Source organism: Electrophorus electricus, chromosome 4, assembly GCF_041902795.1.
Source record: "Electrophorus electricus isolate QZ-2024a chromosome 4, ASM4190279v1, whole genome shotgun sequence".
Taxonomy (NCBI): domain Eukaryota; kingdom Metazoa; phylum Chordata; class Actinopteri; order Gymnotiformes; family Gymnotidae; genus Electrophorus; species Electrophorus electricus.
In genome coordinates this window covers 31,522,554-31,538,314 of record NC_137500.1, presented here as the reverse complement: position 1 = coordinate 31,538,314, position 15,761 = coordinate 31,522,554, and the positions used below count along the sequence as shown (strand labels likewise).

Here is a 15,761-nt window from a genome sequence, read left to right as displayed (position 1 = left end):
AGTAAAGTGAGTCACATAATTTCTTACCCCTTACAGTCTGGCAGTATTTTTACAAAATATGCATGTGAATATGCTATGCACATATTCTATGGGGAGAAAAAGCAGGAAGATGTATACAGATATGCTAAAGTATAAAAGGGTAGAAGGGTACAGATATTTACACATTGTTCATACACATTTGCACAAGTCATGCATTCATCACACATACTCTACACCACTGCAAAACAAACCCTGAGTAGACACTGTGAGACAGTGCACAATGAGTGGGGTGGCAGTAATGTTATTTGAAATTCTATGTTATTGTCTGAGCTATTTTACATGACATTTCTGTATAATGAAGAGTAATGGGGATCATATGGTGGAGAGGGAGGCACTGCTCATGTGAATGTAGATATGTGAGAGTACAGGCCATGCTAGAGTACTTCTGATCAATCAACAGTCTGATGGCTTGTGGAAAGAAAGCGTCCCTGAGCTGTCTAGCATTAAGTGTTAGCTTGGTGTTGAATACTGCTTATCCAGGAACTCTGGTCAGGACACTGGCTTCTGCACAGACCATAGAAAGCACAGCAGTGCATTATTGTGCAGTCCTATCTTCCATTTTGATTCTTGATTCTGTTTTTATTAGGAAGTGGATCGTACAGGTCGTGATTCAGAAGAGGATTTGTCCAAACTTGTGGCTGATTTGCAGAAGAGAATGGAACAGACTGAGGTGAGAAAATATATTTACATCACATTTTATGTAGCACCAGTTGTATTTGCAGCTAGTGTGTTTGGAATATTATGAGAAAAGGCTTAGATATATAATATGCACTAAATCTGCTTAGGTTGGCAATAACATCATTGAAGGTATTTTACATAATGTAAACACATTTGCTATTTGCTTCATTAAATTATCTTCACCTTCTTGAATATATTTTTTACCTTTTGGATAATCTTCATATGCTGGTATGTTTTATGTGCAGCCTGTAACACTGATTAATGACATCACGGACCAGACCACAGTTGCCAATAAGGAGGCTGTGTTTGAATGTGAAATCAAAATCAACTACCCAGAAATTACACTATCCTGGTACAAAGGGACCCAGAAACTCGACACAAGTGATAAATATGAAATCAACATTGTTGGTGACCACCATATATTGAAGATCAAGAACTGCCAGTCCCGAGATGAAGGAAGTTATCGAATTGTATGTGGACCCCATATCTCCAGTGCCAAACTAACAGTGTTGGGTATGTATTGTAGCTTCTATATGTCCTTTAGTCTTCTTAAAGTTTAAAGTCTTCTTAGGCTTTAAATGACTAATGGTATATGGTAACTCTCTTTTTGCAGAAGGTGAAGTGGAGCAGCACATGGAAGATGTAGCTGGTAAGGAAGGCGAGACCTGTGCATTGACATGCCAGTTCTCCATACCTAATGCAAAGACGCAGTGGTTTAGAAATGGAAAGCTTTTAGAACCTCATGGCAGATACACATTCACTGTGGCCAATTACACTCAGAAGCTCTCAATCAAAGATGTTAGGCCTGAAGACCAAGGAGAATATACCTGCAAATATAAAAACCTTGAAACAACTGCACATCTTTGGGTCGAAGGTGTGTATGGATTTGTCAGACTCACCATTTATATATAAATTAGACCATCTACTAACCTCTTCCATCTTCATCTGGGAAGTCTACTTCATCTTTCTGGACATTTTTTCTTGAATCTTTGAACCTTTGAATCTTTGAAAAATATAAACATCTTAAATAATCAATCATTCAATTAGTTATAGAAAAATGAAATTTTGAATCAAATTGAAATTTTGATTGATATCTATGAATTCATTAAGTCAAGCAGCAGAGGTTTAGTCCCTAACCATCAACCTTGCGTTATCTCTCTTTAGCGGAGCAAATACATTTTACTAAACGCATCCAGAACATTGTGGTCCGGGAACGCCAGTCCGCTACTTTTGAATGCGAAGTGTCTTTCGACAATGCAGTCGTAACATGGTACAAAGACACATGGGAGCTCAAAGAGAGCCCAAAGTATACATTCAGAAGTGAAGGGCGACGACACTTTATGATCATCCGCAATGTAACCTCTGATGATGAAGGTTTGCCGTCTATGTGATTTATATATTCTTATTCTTCTCATTTAAAAATCGAACTCAACTAATCTGATAAACAATTCTTTAGGCGTATATTCAGTGATTGTCAGATTGGAGCCCCGAGGTGAAGCAAAAAGTACAGCAGAGCTTTACTTGTCAGGGAAAGGTTTGTACCTACCTGTTAGTATTTACGTAAAGTGTGTATTCCAGTGCGATTACATTCATAACACTATTTCACTGTACCTCCTTTCGCAGAAATTGATTTAGGAAGGGTGCCTTATGGTAAGTATTTTAATTCAAAGGAACCTTTATTAACAATGAAATAATAAGCGTGCACTTAATTTCTTTGTAAATATTAAAATTAATATACTACACCTAAAAGTTTAAGGATTCATTATAGAAATTTGTGCTAAAAATTCAATTAAAATGCTTCAGAAATCCCCGATTCATCAATACAAGTCCCTGAAGCACCATCTGCATTTACCATTGAAGGTAAGAAAGGGACTTAAATGTAAATCTAGCTCTAAAAAGTCTAAACTTCTGATAGCAAAACACTCACTAATTTATTTATTTTTGAAAGCTGAATCCTCTGCTGAATACTATCATTATGAAGAAAAAATGGAAGTACAAGGTATAGCACGTATGTAAAACATAAACACTAACTCTTCATCTTATCCTCACTAAAATTACCTAAGGACACATTGGTGTTAACAATAATAATCACCATTATCTTTTAACCCTCCATTCATTCTTCCAAAACTTCAAATGAGATAATTAACCTCGCTTGCAGCAATTCATGAAAACTTGTTCTTCATCATCTACACTTCATTTAAAAACAACTAAACAGTATATTTAAAAACATTAATGAAATTGAAACAAAATTTAATAACAACAATATTAAATTAGAAGATTTACATAATTTATGTTTTGTACATTCGTAAATAATTGTTATCCTTCACCAGAGTATGAGATCAGGAGAGAAGAAAAGGTAGTAGAGGAAATCTCTGTGGCAGGTATTACTGAGAGATTTTCATTCTGGTTCGTTCATTTTAAGTCACAAGCAAACTAACCATCTTTCTTTTTTCCGCATAAAACATCTTATTTTTTATGTGTTTTACCTGGTTGCTCCCTGGAAATCTTATTGTTTGTAGCATTAACATCGTTTATGTCTTGAGTTTAAAAAAAAAATTATTTACTAGCTATTTGTTTGTCTTTTTATGTGTCATACTAATTACTTGAAATGTGTTTCTTAGTATATGTATTCTCCTACATTGTATGTCTACATGTCATCCATGTGTTATACATTTGTAACTGTCATTGTCATGGGTGTCTTATTGTTATCCCACCATTTGTCAAAGTTCACATCCAGATCACTAGTGATAGTCTACTATATTAAATGCTTTCTCTGTTTCATCAGCACTAAGAATTCCTGTGGAAGAGATGATTGAGAGAAAAGCACTTGGAATGAGAGAGGAAGTTCCAGCCAAAGGTAAATAAGTAGAACGCTGGCTGCAGCGGCTTTCTGCTTCATGTTGGCAAATATGTTAATGTCATGTTTATTGTATCTGTATGTCATTTATTACTTCTCATTTTTAGTTAAGCATTTTGAGAATGTCATGTCATGCCAAAGTTTACTGCAAAAAAGTTTACTGCTACCTTTGTTGCAAATGTAATGAATTTAGATATTTCACATCATTCTGTGTAAAAATGTGCAAATGTAAATGTTATGTTTGAATATGTGCAGTACTGTCCCACTTTTTGTGTATTTGGAAGGACCACATTTAACTTCTCTAATTTTTATGTAATTTATTTGTATGTAATTTGTTATATGTATTCTGTGTCTGCACTGTCTGTAGAACTTGTCAATGTTCAAAACCATCATTGTGGTGTTTCCTAATTCTTCAACAGTGCTAATGTATGATTGCTCTGAAAGCCAAAGCTTGCAGTTTTGACCTAATATTTTAACTGTTCTCTAAGTTCCTGAAGCTGTAATGGAATCAGAGGAGACACCTAAACCGGTAGAGGAGAAGGAATTAATACCACCTAAAGGTATACTTGTCTCTATGTTGTGCTGTGTGATCTGTCATTGTATATAGTACTATTTTTCTTTCTATTTATCTTTTGTCCAGTTGTCTCAGGTAAACATGTAAATATGTAAACCTTTTCTTGTACCTAATGTTATATGTTAATATTTTGTTGTGGTCATGTCAGTGACCATGTAAACACTTAATAGCTAATAATAAAAAAATGTGGATGAAATATTTTAAATACCAGAAGCCAAGAAATATGTGGAGGAAATAATCATACCAGTAAAGGTGGAAGAACCAAAAGAACGTCCCACACCAGAAGGTACAGTTGTGAATGCTAATTGTCTATGGTATTGCTTTTATGGTGTTGTGTCAGTTTTGCTAGCTAATAATTAATATTTGTTCAGTGTGGGATTTGTTGAAATGTGTATGATTTATAGTTTATTTATGTCCCCATCTTATGTCATCTTTGTTTGAAAATCTGTCATCTTTGTTTGAAAAGGTGTAGAAATGTCCATCTAAGAGCTCTTTATGTCAATCTTATTGTTAATGTTTTGTCTTTTTGTTAATCCCTACTTTTGATATTTTAAAAGAACGTGAAGAGGTACCTACTCCTCAGCCAACTCCAGTCACTCCTATTAAAGGTATTTTGTCTCTTAATCATTTTATGTTTTAGTAGTCTGAAGTACATTTTTTCTTATTGATTTTGCCCTACTCTGTGTTCTTTATTGTCTGTATGTTAAAATGTGACATAATTGTGTTGTATATGCTTTAACAAAGCTATTTAAATTTTTGTCTATTTGTGATAATCATCTTCACCTCTTATAGTACTGTATGTATCTGTCCCATATCTTTCCCTATTTTAAGTTATAATTGTCCGGTGTACATTGTTGTACTTGTTTTGGCCTTAGTTTTTTTCATTTCTTAAAGCATCTTATATGTGTTCCACCCAGTGTTGTTTAGCTCTAAAATTGTATCACTATGATGTTGTCCTTCAGTGTTAAAACTGCTCGTCAGAGTCTCATCTTTGTCTACTTTTTTTTTATTGCTAACACCAATACATATTGTATTATTTGGGAAAAAAGTTCCAGAATCTGTGGTTCCAGAGCCTAAACCACGGGTGCCACCACCTAAACCTGCATCAGTAGCTGAACCCAAACCAGAGGCCAAACCTAAGCCTACTGCAGAAGCCAAGCCAGAACCACAGCCTGAACTGAAGCCTATACCTCCACCTGAAGGTAGTGTTTGTCTCTCAAACTAACCATTGTCTTTAATTCTCATGATAAAATGTTTAAAATCTTTTTTTTTCTGTTCCTTCAGTCTGTATGGTGCTACATGTTTGTCTAGCTTCTGATTTGGAAGCGGATCTTCCTTGTCAATGTGTCTGTTTTTTTTAAGTAAGACTTGAATTGTGAATTAAGAAGAAAATGAATGTTCTTTTAAGTTCCTGTGGAGGCCATGAAACCTAAAACTATTCAACCAGAGCCACCAAAGGCAGTACCAACCAAACCAGAACCAGAACAGGCCATTGTGGCTCCTAAGGAAGTAACTCCACTAAAAGGTATTGCTTAATGATGTTCATGTTAGTGGATGTCTGTATGTCTGCGTTTAATCTGCATGGTTCTGTTTGTTTGTTTAACTTCCAATCTGGAAGTAGATCTTCTTTGTCACTGAGCCTGCTTTGTTGTATTAGTCCTTTTTGTATTAATCTTTTCTTTGTTAAAATTGTAAATTAAGAACAAAATCAAATGTTCCTTTAAGTTCCTGTGGAGGCCAAGAAAGCTAAACTGACTGAACCAGAGCCACCAAGGGCAGTTCCAAGCAAACCAGAACAGGTCATTGCGGTTCCTAAGGAAGTAACTCCTCAAAAAGGTATTGGTTCATGGTATTCATGTAAATGGATGTCTTTGTGTTAGCTTTCTGTTTGTATTGTGCAACATGGTTGTCGATCTTTTTTGTCACTGCATTTGCTTTGTTGTGTTTGTTATTTTTGTCTTAGTAGTTTTCTTTGTTAAGTAAGTCTTGAAATGTGAATTAAGAGCAAAACTGATCAACTTTAAAGTTCCTGTGGAGGTCAAGAAACTGACACACTGATCCAGGGCCACCAAATGCAGCACAAACCAAACCAAATCCAGCAAATAATTGGTGTTAGTTTATGGTATTTGTGTAAGAAGAATGGTTTCTGTGTATTTTATGTCTGTATCGTGTAGCATGTTTATTTAGCTTCCAATCTGGAAGTGAAATTTTTTGTTTGTATGTCTGGGGTTTCTGGTTTGTTGTCTCTTTTTTGTCTTATTCTTTGGTTTTTTGGTTGTCTTAAAATTGTAAATTTAAAGAAAAATGAATATTCTTTAAAGTTCCCATGGAGGCTAAGAAACTTAAACCAGCTGAACCAGAGCCACCAAGGGCAGTACCAAGCAAACCAGTACCAGAACAAGTCATTGTGGTTCCTAAGGAAGCTCCACAAAAAGGTACTTATTTAGGATATTCATGTGAGTGAAAGGATTTGGATGTGCTTTTCAGTACATAGTGTTGCGTTTGTCTATCTTCCAATTTAAAGTGCATCTTCGTCGTCACTGTGCCTACACTGTTGTTTTTGTTGTCTTAATGTTTTAGTCCTTTGAATCTTTTAGTCCTTTTAGTCCTTGCTAAATTACTCTTAAAGTGTGAATTAAGTCCAAAATTAATGTCTAGCTTGTCTAGCTTCCAATTTGGAAGTGGATCTTTTTTGTTAATGTGTCTGTTTCTTTAAGTAAGACTTGAATTGTGAATTAAGAAGAAAATGAATGTTCCTTTAAGTTCCTGTGGAGGCCAGGAAAGCTAAACCGACTGAACCAGAGCTACCAAAGGCAGTACCAACCAAACCAGAACCAGAACAAGTCATTTTGGTTCCTAAGGAAGTAACCCCTCCAAAAGGTATTAATTGATATTGATATGATATTCATGTGAGTGGATGTCCTCATTTACGTATCCATGTTGATTTAATGGCTGTTGATTTTATTTTATTTTTTATCAGCCACGCTCTTATGGGGAAACCATGATCTTTAAGTGGCGCTTTTTGACGTTATTGTCTTTGTCTTGTGTTTTATGTATATTTGAAACTAAATAAGACTTAATTTATTTGTGAAAAATAATATTCTTTGATTTGTGTTTTGAAACCTCTTCAAACAGTGCAATTTAAAGCATTGTCCTTCACTTGAATGTTCTTTCAAAGTACAAGAACCTTCCAAGAAGCCAGAGGTTCTGAAAAAGACAGATGCTCTTCCTACTAAAATTGATGACAAACAAACTGAAGTTCGCAAGAAGAAAAAGGAAGATGACCCTTCTCTTAAAAAAGAAGAAAGTCCTGCACCTCAAAAACTAAAGCCTGAATTTTTATCAGTTGATCCCAAAGAGCTCATGCTGGATGCCAGGCTAGTATTTAAACCTGAGGTAAAACCTGTGCTTATAACTGAGGTCAAACCAGAACCTAAACCTGAGATCAAACCTGTCCCTAAACCTGAGGTCAAGGCTGAACCTAAACCTGAGTTCAAACCAGAACCTAAACCTGAGGTCAAACCAGAGCCTAAACCTGAGATCAAACCTGTCCCTAAACCTGAGGTCAAGGCTGAACCTAAACCTGAGGTCAAACCAGTGCCTAAACCTGAGGTCAAAGCTGAACTTAAATTTGAGGTTAAGCCTGAACCTAAACCTGAGGTCAAACCTGAACCTAAACCTGAGGTTATGCCTGTGCTTAAACCTGAGGTTAAACCTGAAATTAAACTTGAGGTCAAGCCTGAGCGAAAGTTGGTCAAGTCTGAACCTAAACCTGAGGTTAAACCTGAGCCTAAACCTGAGGTTAAGCCTGTGCCTAAACCTGAAGTTAAGCCTATGCTTAAACCTGAACCTAAACTTGAGGTCAAGCCTGAGTGTACATTGGTCAAGCCTGAATCTAAACATGAACCAGAACTGAAACCTGCATCAAGGAAAACTGAGTCACCTCCAGCAAAAGGTATTATTTGTCTCCAAGTGTTATATTAATCTTTCCTGAAATGTTTAGTGTCCTAATGTGTTTTGTGTTTGTCTAGCTTCTGGTTTGGAAGCGTAGCTTCATTGCCACTGTAATTATTGTGATGTGTAGCCTTTAAACTTGAATTTTAAAAAAAATTGTCATTTTTAAGCTCATGTGGAGGAGGAGACACCAAAACCAACTCGACCAGAACCACCAAGGGCCATGCCAACAGAACCAGAAAAGGTCTCAGTTGTACCTAAAGAAGTAGCCCCTCCAAAAGGTATTCTGTGCTTTTCTATCATTAGATATTCTTGTGTGCATGCGCCTGTGTTGTCCTCTTGCCAGCCACGCTCTTCAGAAAAGACCTTTGTCTGAAAGTGGCTTTTTGTTGTCTTTCTGATTTGTGTTTATTTTTCTTTATGCTAATTTTGTGTTAACTAAACTCTTAAAACTGAAGCAATCTGAAGCATTGTCTTTAACTTGAATGTTCTTTCAAAGTACAAGAATCTTCCAAGAAGCTTGAAGTTCCTTTATATAAACCTGTACATAAAGTGGAAATGAAAGAAGAAATGAGATTATTTAGGAAAGACATTGCCCCTATCTCAAATGTAGAAGACAAAGAAGACAGACATGGTGGAGAAACTATTCCTCCTAAAAATGACATATTCATAGAGTCTGAAGTAGATGTTTCTCTTAAAAAAGAAAAAATTCTTTATAAGACAGATGTAACTCCAACAACCAAAGGAGAGTATAAAGATGAGGCACCTCCCAAAAAGAGGGAAGTTGTTGATGTTGCTAAAAAAGGAGAGATTTTGCCAAAAAAGAAGCAAGTTTGTGCTGTGCCTAAATTGGAAAAAGAGCAAATGAGGTCTAAAAAGTTGGAAGTTATTTCACCTAAAAAAGAACAAATTGAGATAACATCTGTGCCTAAAATAGAAGAAAAGGCAATTATGCATAAGAAAGAGGAACTGGTTTTAATTTCTAAAGAAGAACAAATAGCACCCCAAAAGCTGAAAAAAGTACCTGTACATAAATTCGAAGAGAAGGAAGATATTTTACTGGAGACAAAAGAATGTCTTTTAACTACAAAAGAAGAAACTAAAATAGAGGAAAGGGGAGATGATGTTTCTCTTAAAAAAGAAGAAAAATTTCTTCATAAGACAGACATAACTCCCACAACCAAAGGAGAATATAAAGTTGAGGCACCTCCCAAAAAGAGGGAAGCTGTTGATGTTGCTAAGAAAGGAGAGATTTTGCCATCAAAGAAGCAAGTTTCTCCTGTGCCTAAATTGGAGAAAGAGCAAATGAGATCTAAAAAGTTGGAAGTTGTTTCACCTAAAAAAGAACAAATTGAGATAACATCTGTGCCTAAAATAGAAGACAAGGCAATTATGCACAAGAAAGAGGAACTGGTTTTAATTTCTGATGAAGAACAAATAGCACCCCAAAAGCTGAAGAAAGTACTTGTACATAAAATCGAAGAGAAGGAAGATATTTTACCAGAGAAAAAAGAATGTCTTTTAACTTCAAAGGAAGAAGAAATCATGCCTCAAATGACCCATGTAACAGCTGTGAGTAAAATAGAGGAAAGCGGAGATGATGTTTCTCTTAAAAAAGAAGAAAGAATTCTTCATAAGACAGATGTAACTCCCACAATCAAAGAAGAGTATAAAGATGAGGCTCCACTCAAAAAGAGGGAAGCTGTTGATGTTGCTAAAAAAGGAGAGATTTTGCCATCAAAGAAGCAAGTTTCTCCTGTGCCTAAATTGGAGAAAGAGCAAATGAGGTCTAAAAAGTTGGAAGTTGTTTCACCTAAAAAAGAACAAATTGAGATAACATCTGTGCCTAAAATAGAAGAAAAGGCAATTATGCACATGAAAGAGGAACTGGTTTTAATTTCCGATGAAGAACAAATAGCACCCCAAAAGCTGAAGAAAGTACCTGTACATAAAATCGAAGAGAAGGAAGATATTTTACCAAAGAAAAAAGAATGTCTTTTAACTTCAAAGGAAGAAGAAATCATGTCTCAGATGACCCATGTAACAGCTGTGAGTAAAATAGAGGAAAGCGGAGATGATGTTTCTCTTAAAAAAGAAGAAAGAATTCTTCATAAGAAAAATGTAACTCCCACAATCAAAGAAGAGTATAAAGATGAGGCACCACTCAAAAAGAGGGAAGCTGTTGATGTTGCTAAGAAAGGAGAGATTTTGCCATCAAAGAAGCAAGTTTCTCCTGTGCCTAAATTGGAGAAAGAGCAAATGAGGTCTAAAAAGTTGGACGTTGTTTCACCTAAAAAAGAACAAATTGAGATAACATCTGTGCCTAAAATAGAAGAAAAGGCAATTATGCACAAGAAAGAGGAACTGGTTTTAATTTCTGATGAAGAACAAATAACACCCCAAAAGCTGAAGAAAGTACCTGTACATAAAATCGAAGAGAAGGAAGATATTTTACCAGAGAAAAAAGAATGTCTTTTAACTTCAAAGGAAGAAGAAATCATGTCTCAGATGACCCATGTAACAGCTGTGAGTAAAATAGAGGAAAGGGAAGATGATGTTTCTCTTAAAAAAGAAGAAAGAGTTTTTCATAAGACAGATGTAACTCCCACAATCAAAGAAGAGTATAAAGATGAGGCACCACTCAAAAAGAGGGAAGCTGTTGATGTTGCTAAGAAAGGAGAGATTTTGCCATCAAAGAAGCAAGTTTCTCCTGTGCCTAAATTGGAGAAAGAGCAAATGAGGTCTAAAAAGTTGGAAGTTGTTTCACCTAAAAAAGAACAAATTGAGATAACATCTGTGCCTAAAATAGAAGAAAAGGCAATTATGCACAAGAAAGAGGAATTGGTTTTCATTTCTAAAGAAGAACAAATAGCACCCCAAAAGCTGAAGAAAGTACCTGTACATAAAATCGAAGAGAAGGAAGATATTTTACCAGAGAAAAAAGAATGTCTTTTAACTTCAAAGGAAAAAGAAATCGTGTCTCAAATGACCCATGTAACAGCTGTGACTAAAATAGAGGAAAGGGGAGATGATGTTTCTGAGTATAAGGGTATTGTTACTTTTGAAACAGAACAGTTTATGCCACAGAGAAAATTGACAGTTCCAGTGCTTGAACCCAAAGTGGAAAAAGATGTTCTAATTAAAAAGAAAGTTGCTCCTCTCTTGACAAAAGATGATTCGGTGCCACTTAAGAAAGAGATTACTCTTGTTACATCAAATCAAGATGTAGAAGGCATTACCCCTAAAGAAGATGTTACTCCTACAAAAGGTACAATGGAAGTACACATGAATTAATGTCTTTGATTTTTTTCTTAAAATGAACTCTTTAAATAGCAGCCTTTTTCTATTTCATCTTATGTGTCGTTTCTAAGTGTTCTTAATCATGTATAAGTATGTCAGTCTCTCACGGTTCCCTCTTCCAACAATCTAAAATTCTTTTCACTCGCTAGAGTGACATCTTAATTATGCATATCTTTATTGACACCTTTGTTGAGATTGCACCTAATAGAAAATAAAATGTTTTTTAAGCTCATGTGGAGGAAAAGAAACAAAAACCAACTCAGCCAAAACCACCAAGGATGGTGCCAACTAAACCAGAAGCAGAACAGGTCTCTTTGGTTCCTATGGAAGTAGTCCATCAAAAAGGTATTAATTTTTGATTTTCATGTCTGGTATTCTTACGTGCATGTGTATGTGTTGATTTTGTCCTCTAGTTGTCCTCTTTTCACCCACATGCCTTAAGATGCAGAGATCTTGATCTCACAGTGGGTCTTTGTCCTGTGTTTCTTGTTTCTTATACTGAATTTGTGTTGAGCAAACTCAAATCAGTGCAATCTGAAGCATTGTCTTTAACTTGAATATCCTTTCAAAGGCCAAGAGCCTTCCAAGAAGCTCGAAATCCCTTCAAATTTACCTACACAGAAAAAGGAAGTGAAAGAAGAGACAGGATTGTACTGGAAAGACTTTGTTCCTGTCCCAAAGGTAGATGGCCATAAAAGACAGACAGAAATTGTTAGTCCCAAAAAAGATGTCAAACAAGAGGGAATTACTCAGAGGAAAAAGATCACTCCTGCTGTCAAAAATGAGAAAAATCTGGACATCCTCAAAAAGACAGAAGCAGATATTTCTTTTGCTAAAAGTAAAATTATTTTAAGAAGCAAAGACATGAGTCCTTTACCTACAGCAGAATGTAAAAATGAGGCACCAATAAAGAGAGAAGTTACTGAAGTTTCTGAAAAACATTCCCCTGTGCCTAAACTAGAAAAAGAAGAAATTAGTAATGAAAGGTGGGAAGTTGTTTCACCTACGAAAGAACAGATGGAGGTAGCACCAGTGCCTGAAATAGAAGAAAAGGTAGATATTCTACATAAAAAAGTACAATTAGTTATACCTTCTAAAGAAGAAGAAATGGCACCTCAACAGCTGAAGGTAACTCCTGTACCTAAAACAGAAAAAAAGGAAGATATTTATCTTACAACTTCAAAGAAAGAAGAAATAGTGTCACAGAAGAAAGAGGTAGCTGTGGTACCTAAATTAGAGAAAAGGGCAGATATTTTGTGTCAGAAGAAGGATGTTGCGGAAATGTCTGAAGAAGAAGAACTGCTGCAGAAAAAGTTAAAAATTCCTCTGCATAAAACAAGAGTGGAGGAGCACATCCTACTTGAAAAGAAAGATGATTATGAGCCTCACAAATATGCTAGTCCTACAAAGGAAAACAAACAAGAACTTTCCTACAAAAGGACTCCTGCAGAAGGTACAATAGCAATAGTTATTAAATAATACTTACATTATATTTCTTAAAATTCTTTATCGCTCCCACTTCACATAGTCTTTTCACTCGCTAGAGTGAATTCTTAAATCTAAATCAATATTACTTTCCTATACACCTTTCTTAAGATTCAACCTAATGTAAATGTAATGTTTTAAGTTTATCTGGAACCTACAGAAGAAGAGTTGGCAAGAAAACTTGTTGCAAGTTTTGTCCCACCAAAGGTGGATGACCAAGCTGAAGGTACATAATCTTAAATGTCCTTCATCTTTTTGTATCCTCTTTTAACTGTCATTCTTTGCTCTTATGCCTTGTCATTTCTTATGCTTCATGCAAATGTCCCCACTGGTGAAATATGTTATTTAACACAAATATTGCTGTATCTTTTAGTAATATGGTATGAAAAAGAGTATGCATTATGGGGAACAACAGGAATTTTGACTTTGATCATAAACTAATTTCTGGACTGTAGCACAACTATGTGCAGTGTAAGGTCTTAAACATTTTTAAATATTATATTTCACAAACCTCTTTATTTTTTCTGCTACTACATATTCGTACTACTTATATCTTATATCTCATGTATCTCAGAGTGAAAGTGCAAGCTAAACTTTAGAGATTTCACATAATTTTTCCATTCACTTCAATTATATTGAAAAAAAGTTCCTTTTAAAGATCAACATATCTAGAAGATTTCTTGTGAGGGAATATGCATTGTGGACATTGATGAATCTCGAATACCACAAAGGGACTTAGTTCTATGTAGAATATTTAATCAATGATTAAAAAACATGAATAAAAGAGCATAACAATAGGAAAAGTAGCAGTTATTTTAACAGAACCTTTAGAAGAGGGTTCAATAACTGAAACTGTGCAAGTGTCAAGAAAGGAATATATAACCATCAAAATGACAAAATTATTCCTTAAAAGAGATCACAGAAGTTCAGTACTCAGATATTCAGACCAATCTTTATTATCTTATAGTGAAAATAAGAAAAACAACACCTAAGGAGAGTATTAATTTTCATGTCTAAAACTGAATCCAATAAATAAGACTGTGGTTCCACAGTATTTCTTCTCCAGAGGAAAAAAGTATTAGATTTTTATTGAAGAAACAGAGATTTCCTTACAAAGTGCATTTTTCACCTAAACATGTAGATAATACCCTCATTGACAAGTTTGTGAAAACTAAAAAAATTGGATTAGAAAACACAGCAATAGAAAGTAATAATCAGTGAAGCTTCTTGTTCCTCTGAAAGCATCTTTCATCAGAATAAACAACACTATATCCCTACAGGAACAAAACTATAATCAGAATATTAAAATCTAGGTATCTCAGTCATACCCAACATTTTGATAATTATTACAGAAAGTTGTATTATTGAGATTTAACACCCTAAACAGAAACAGAGCCTGAAATAGACTAAATGTGTGTCATTGTTGTTCCAGGAGTCTTATTAAATTGAGATAAAAAATATTTACACATGACTATACTGTAAGGTCTGCTAAGAAGATTATACATAAAAAAATCTTCTCATTCTACAGACGACCTAAAAGACAGGAGTCTTTATATTGAAGAAGTACCATTGCAAACAGTAGCAGTAAGTTCTCTAACATCAACAGAAGAAATTATTCCCTCACATGAAACCAGAGAAATATCTAAAACTGTTAAAGGCAAAACTAATGATGTCAAGGAAGATTCCTCCAGTAAACCTTGGATGCCACTTCAGGCACTCAAGGATGTATCTGAAGATGCCACATTCCAACAAACACAGCAATATCCATACCATCAAAAGCTTGCTCATGGCTATGAGGGACACTCTTTGGACAGGAAAGAAATGGCTTTAAATGGGAAGCATTCATCAAAGAAGGATCTTATACCACAACTCACTACTCTTCCTATAGCACCCATATTGAAAGGTATGCTCTGGTGTGCTTTTTGTATTAAACACTCTTATAACACCTCTTATGCACTCTTAAAACCATGCAGCAGTTTTGGGTATCGCACCCACCTCTTGTATATCTGACTTTGTACTTTCGTTTTTTCAGTGTGACTCAACCATGGTTCATGCACTTTTTAAATTTTCTCTTTTTTGTGGCGAGTTGTGCCACTTGAATGCAAAACTTAGCACTCTTTGTTCTCAAGTGCCAGAATGTGTGTTCCTTTTAATGTCTGTATGTTGTCATTCACTTTATTCGTGTGACATTCTATATGCTAGAACAGCCAGGGGATTCATAAACTAATGTATACATTTAAAGAAAGTGCAAATGTCTAACATTATATGTGCAACATTCTTAAGTGCCTGAAGCAGAGAAGAAGCCTCTCCCAGAAAAGGCACCTGAGAAAAAAAAGGAAGTTGCTCCCAAAGGTACAAAAATACTGTTAATATTATTTTTCTTATAATTTCCTCTTTTCTGTTGATATATGTTTTGATGTTTTGTGTGCTTCCTTTTGGTCTTCTATCTGTGTATTTGCTTGCATGCCTTTTGCTGTGCTATATGCTATAGTTTAAAATCTTTTCAAATGTATGACCTTATAACGTGGCCATGCTTTTCAACAGTTGAAAAGAAACCATCTCCAGTACCTGCAGAGAAAATCTCTCCAATTGAAGGTACTTTTACATGTCTGTACTGACTCTTATATGTTCTTAATGCTGTATATGTAAATATTGTCTGTCATGATTGCTTATTACCATTGATTCTTTACTTTATAAAAAGCTGTACCCATGTCTTTTATGTACCTTTCCTTGTATATATATATATATATATATATATATATATATATATATATATATATATATATATATATATATGTGTGTGTGTGTGTGTGTGTGTGTGTGTGTGTGTGTAGTCTGTATATACTATGTTGTGTACAATTATATCTGTATAAA

The 15,761-nt window shown here is 35.0% G+C and overlaps 1 protein-coding gene across 29 annotated transcripts in view; it reads left to right on the top strand.

The window, feature by feature from the left end:
* Nucleotides 1–15,761, top strand: part of ttn.2 (titin, tandem duplicate 2) — a 162,119-nt gene that overhangs the window by 55,516 nt on the left and 90,842 nt on the right. For 16 of the 29 annotated variants that reach the window (XM_081713292.1, XM_081713286.1, XM_081713282.1 and 13 more), the window contains 23 exons: nt 626–709; nt 963–1,230; nt 1,331–1,591; nt 1,882–2,091; nt 2,174–2,251; nt 2,341–2,367; nt 2,521–2,577; nt 2,666–2,725; nt 3,048–3,098; nt 3,503–3,574; nt 4,063–4,134; nt 4,360–4,434; nt 4,706–4,756; nt 5,198–5,350; nt 5,557–5,673; nt 5,874–5,984; nt 6,470–6,583; nt 6,912–7,028; nt 7,327–8,103; nt 8,273–8,383; nt 11,631–11,747; nt 15,171–15,239; nt 15,432–15,482. In XM_081713292.1, coding sequence (XP_081569418.1) covers nt 626–709; nt 963–1,230; nt 1,331–1,591; nt 1,882–2,091; nt 2,174–2,251; nt 2,341–2,367; nt 2,521–2,577; nt 2,666–2,725; nt 3,048–3,098; nt 3,503–3,574; nt 4,063–4,134; nt 4,360–4,434; nt 4,706–4,756; nt 5,198–5,350; nt 5,557–5,673; nt 5,874–5,984; nt 6,470–6,583; nt 6,912–7,028; nt 7,327–8,103; nt 8,273–8,383; nt 11,631–11,747; nt 15,171–15,239; nt 15,432–15,482 — 3,103 coding nt within the window. The remainder of the gene's footprint in view (nt 1–625; nt 710–962; nt 1,231–1,330; nt 1,592–1,881; nt 2,092–2,173; nt 2,252–2,340; nt 2,368–2,520; nt 2,578–2,665; nt 2,726–3,047; nt 3,099–3,502; nt 3,575–4,062; nt 4,135–4,359; nt 4,435–4,705; nt 4,757–5,197; nt 5,351–5,556; nt 5,674–5,873; nt 5,985–6,469; nt 6,584–6,911; nt 7,029–7,326; nt 8,104–8,272; nt 8,384–11,630; nt 11,748–15,170; nt 15,240–15,431; nt 15,483–15,761) is intronic. The other 13 variants (XM_081713303.1, XM_081713280.1, XM_081713277.1 and 10 more) reach the window with 11 other exon arrangements.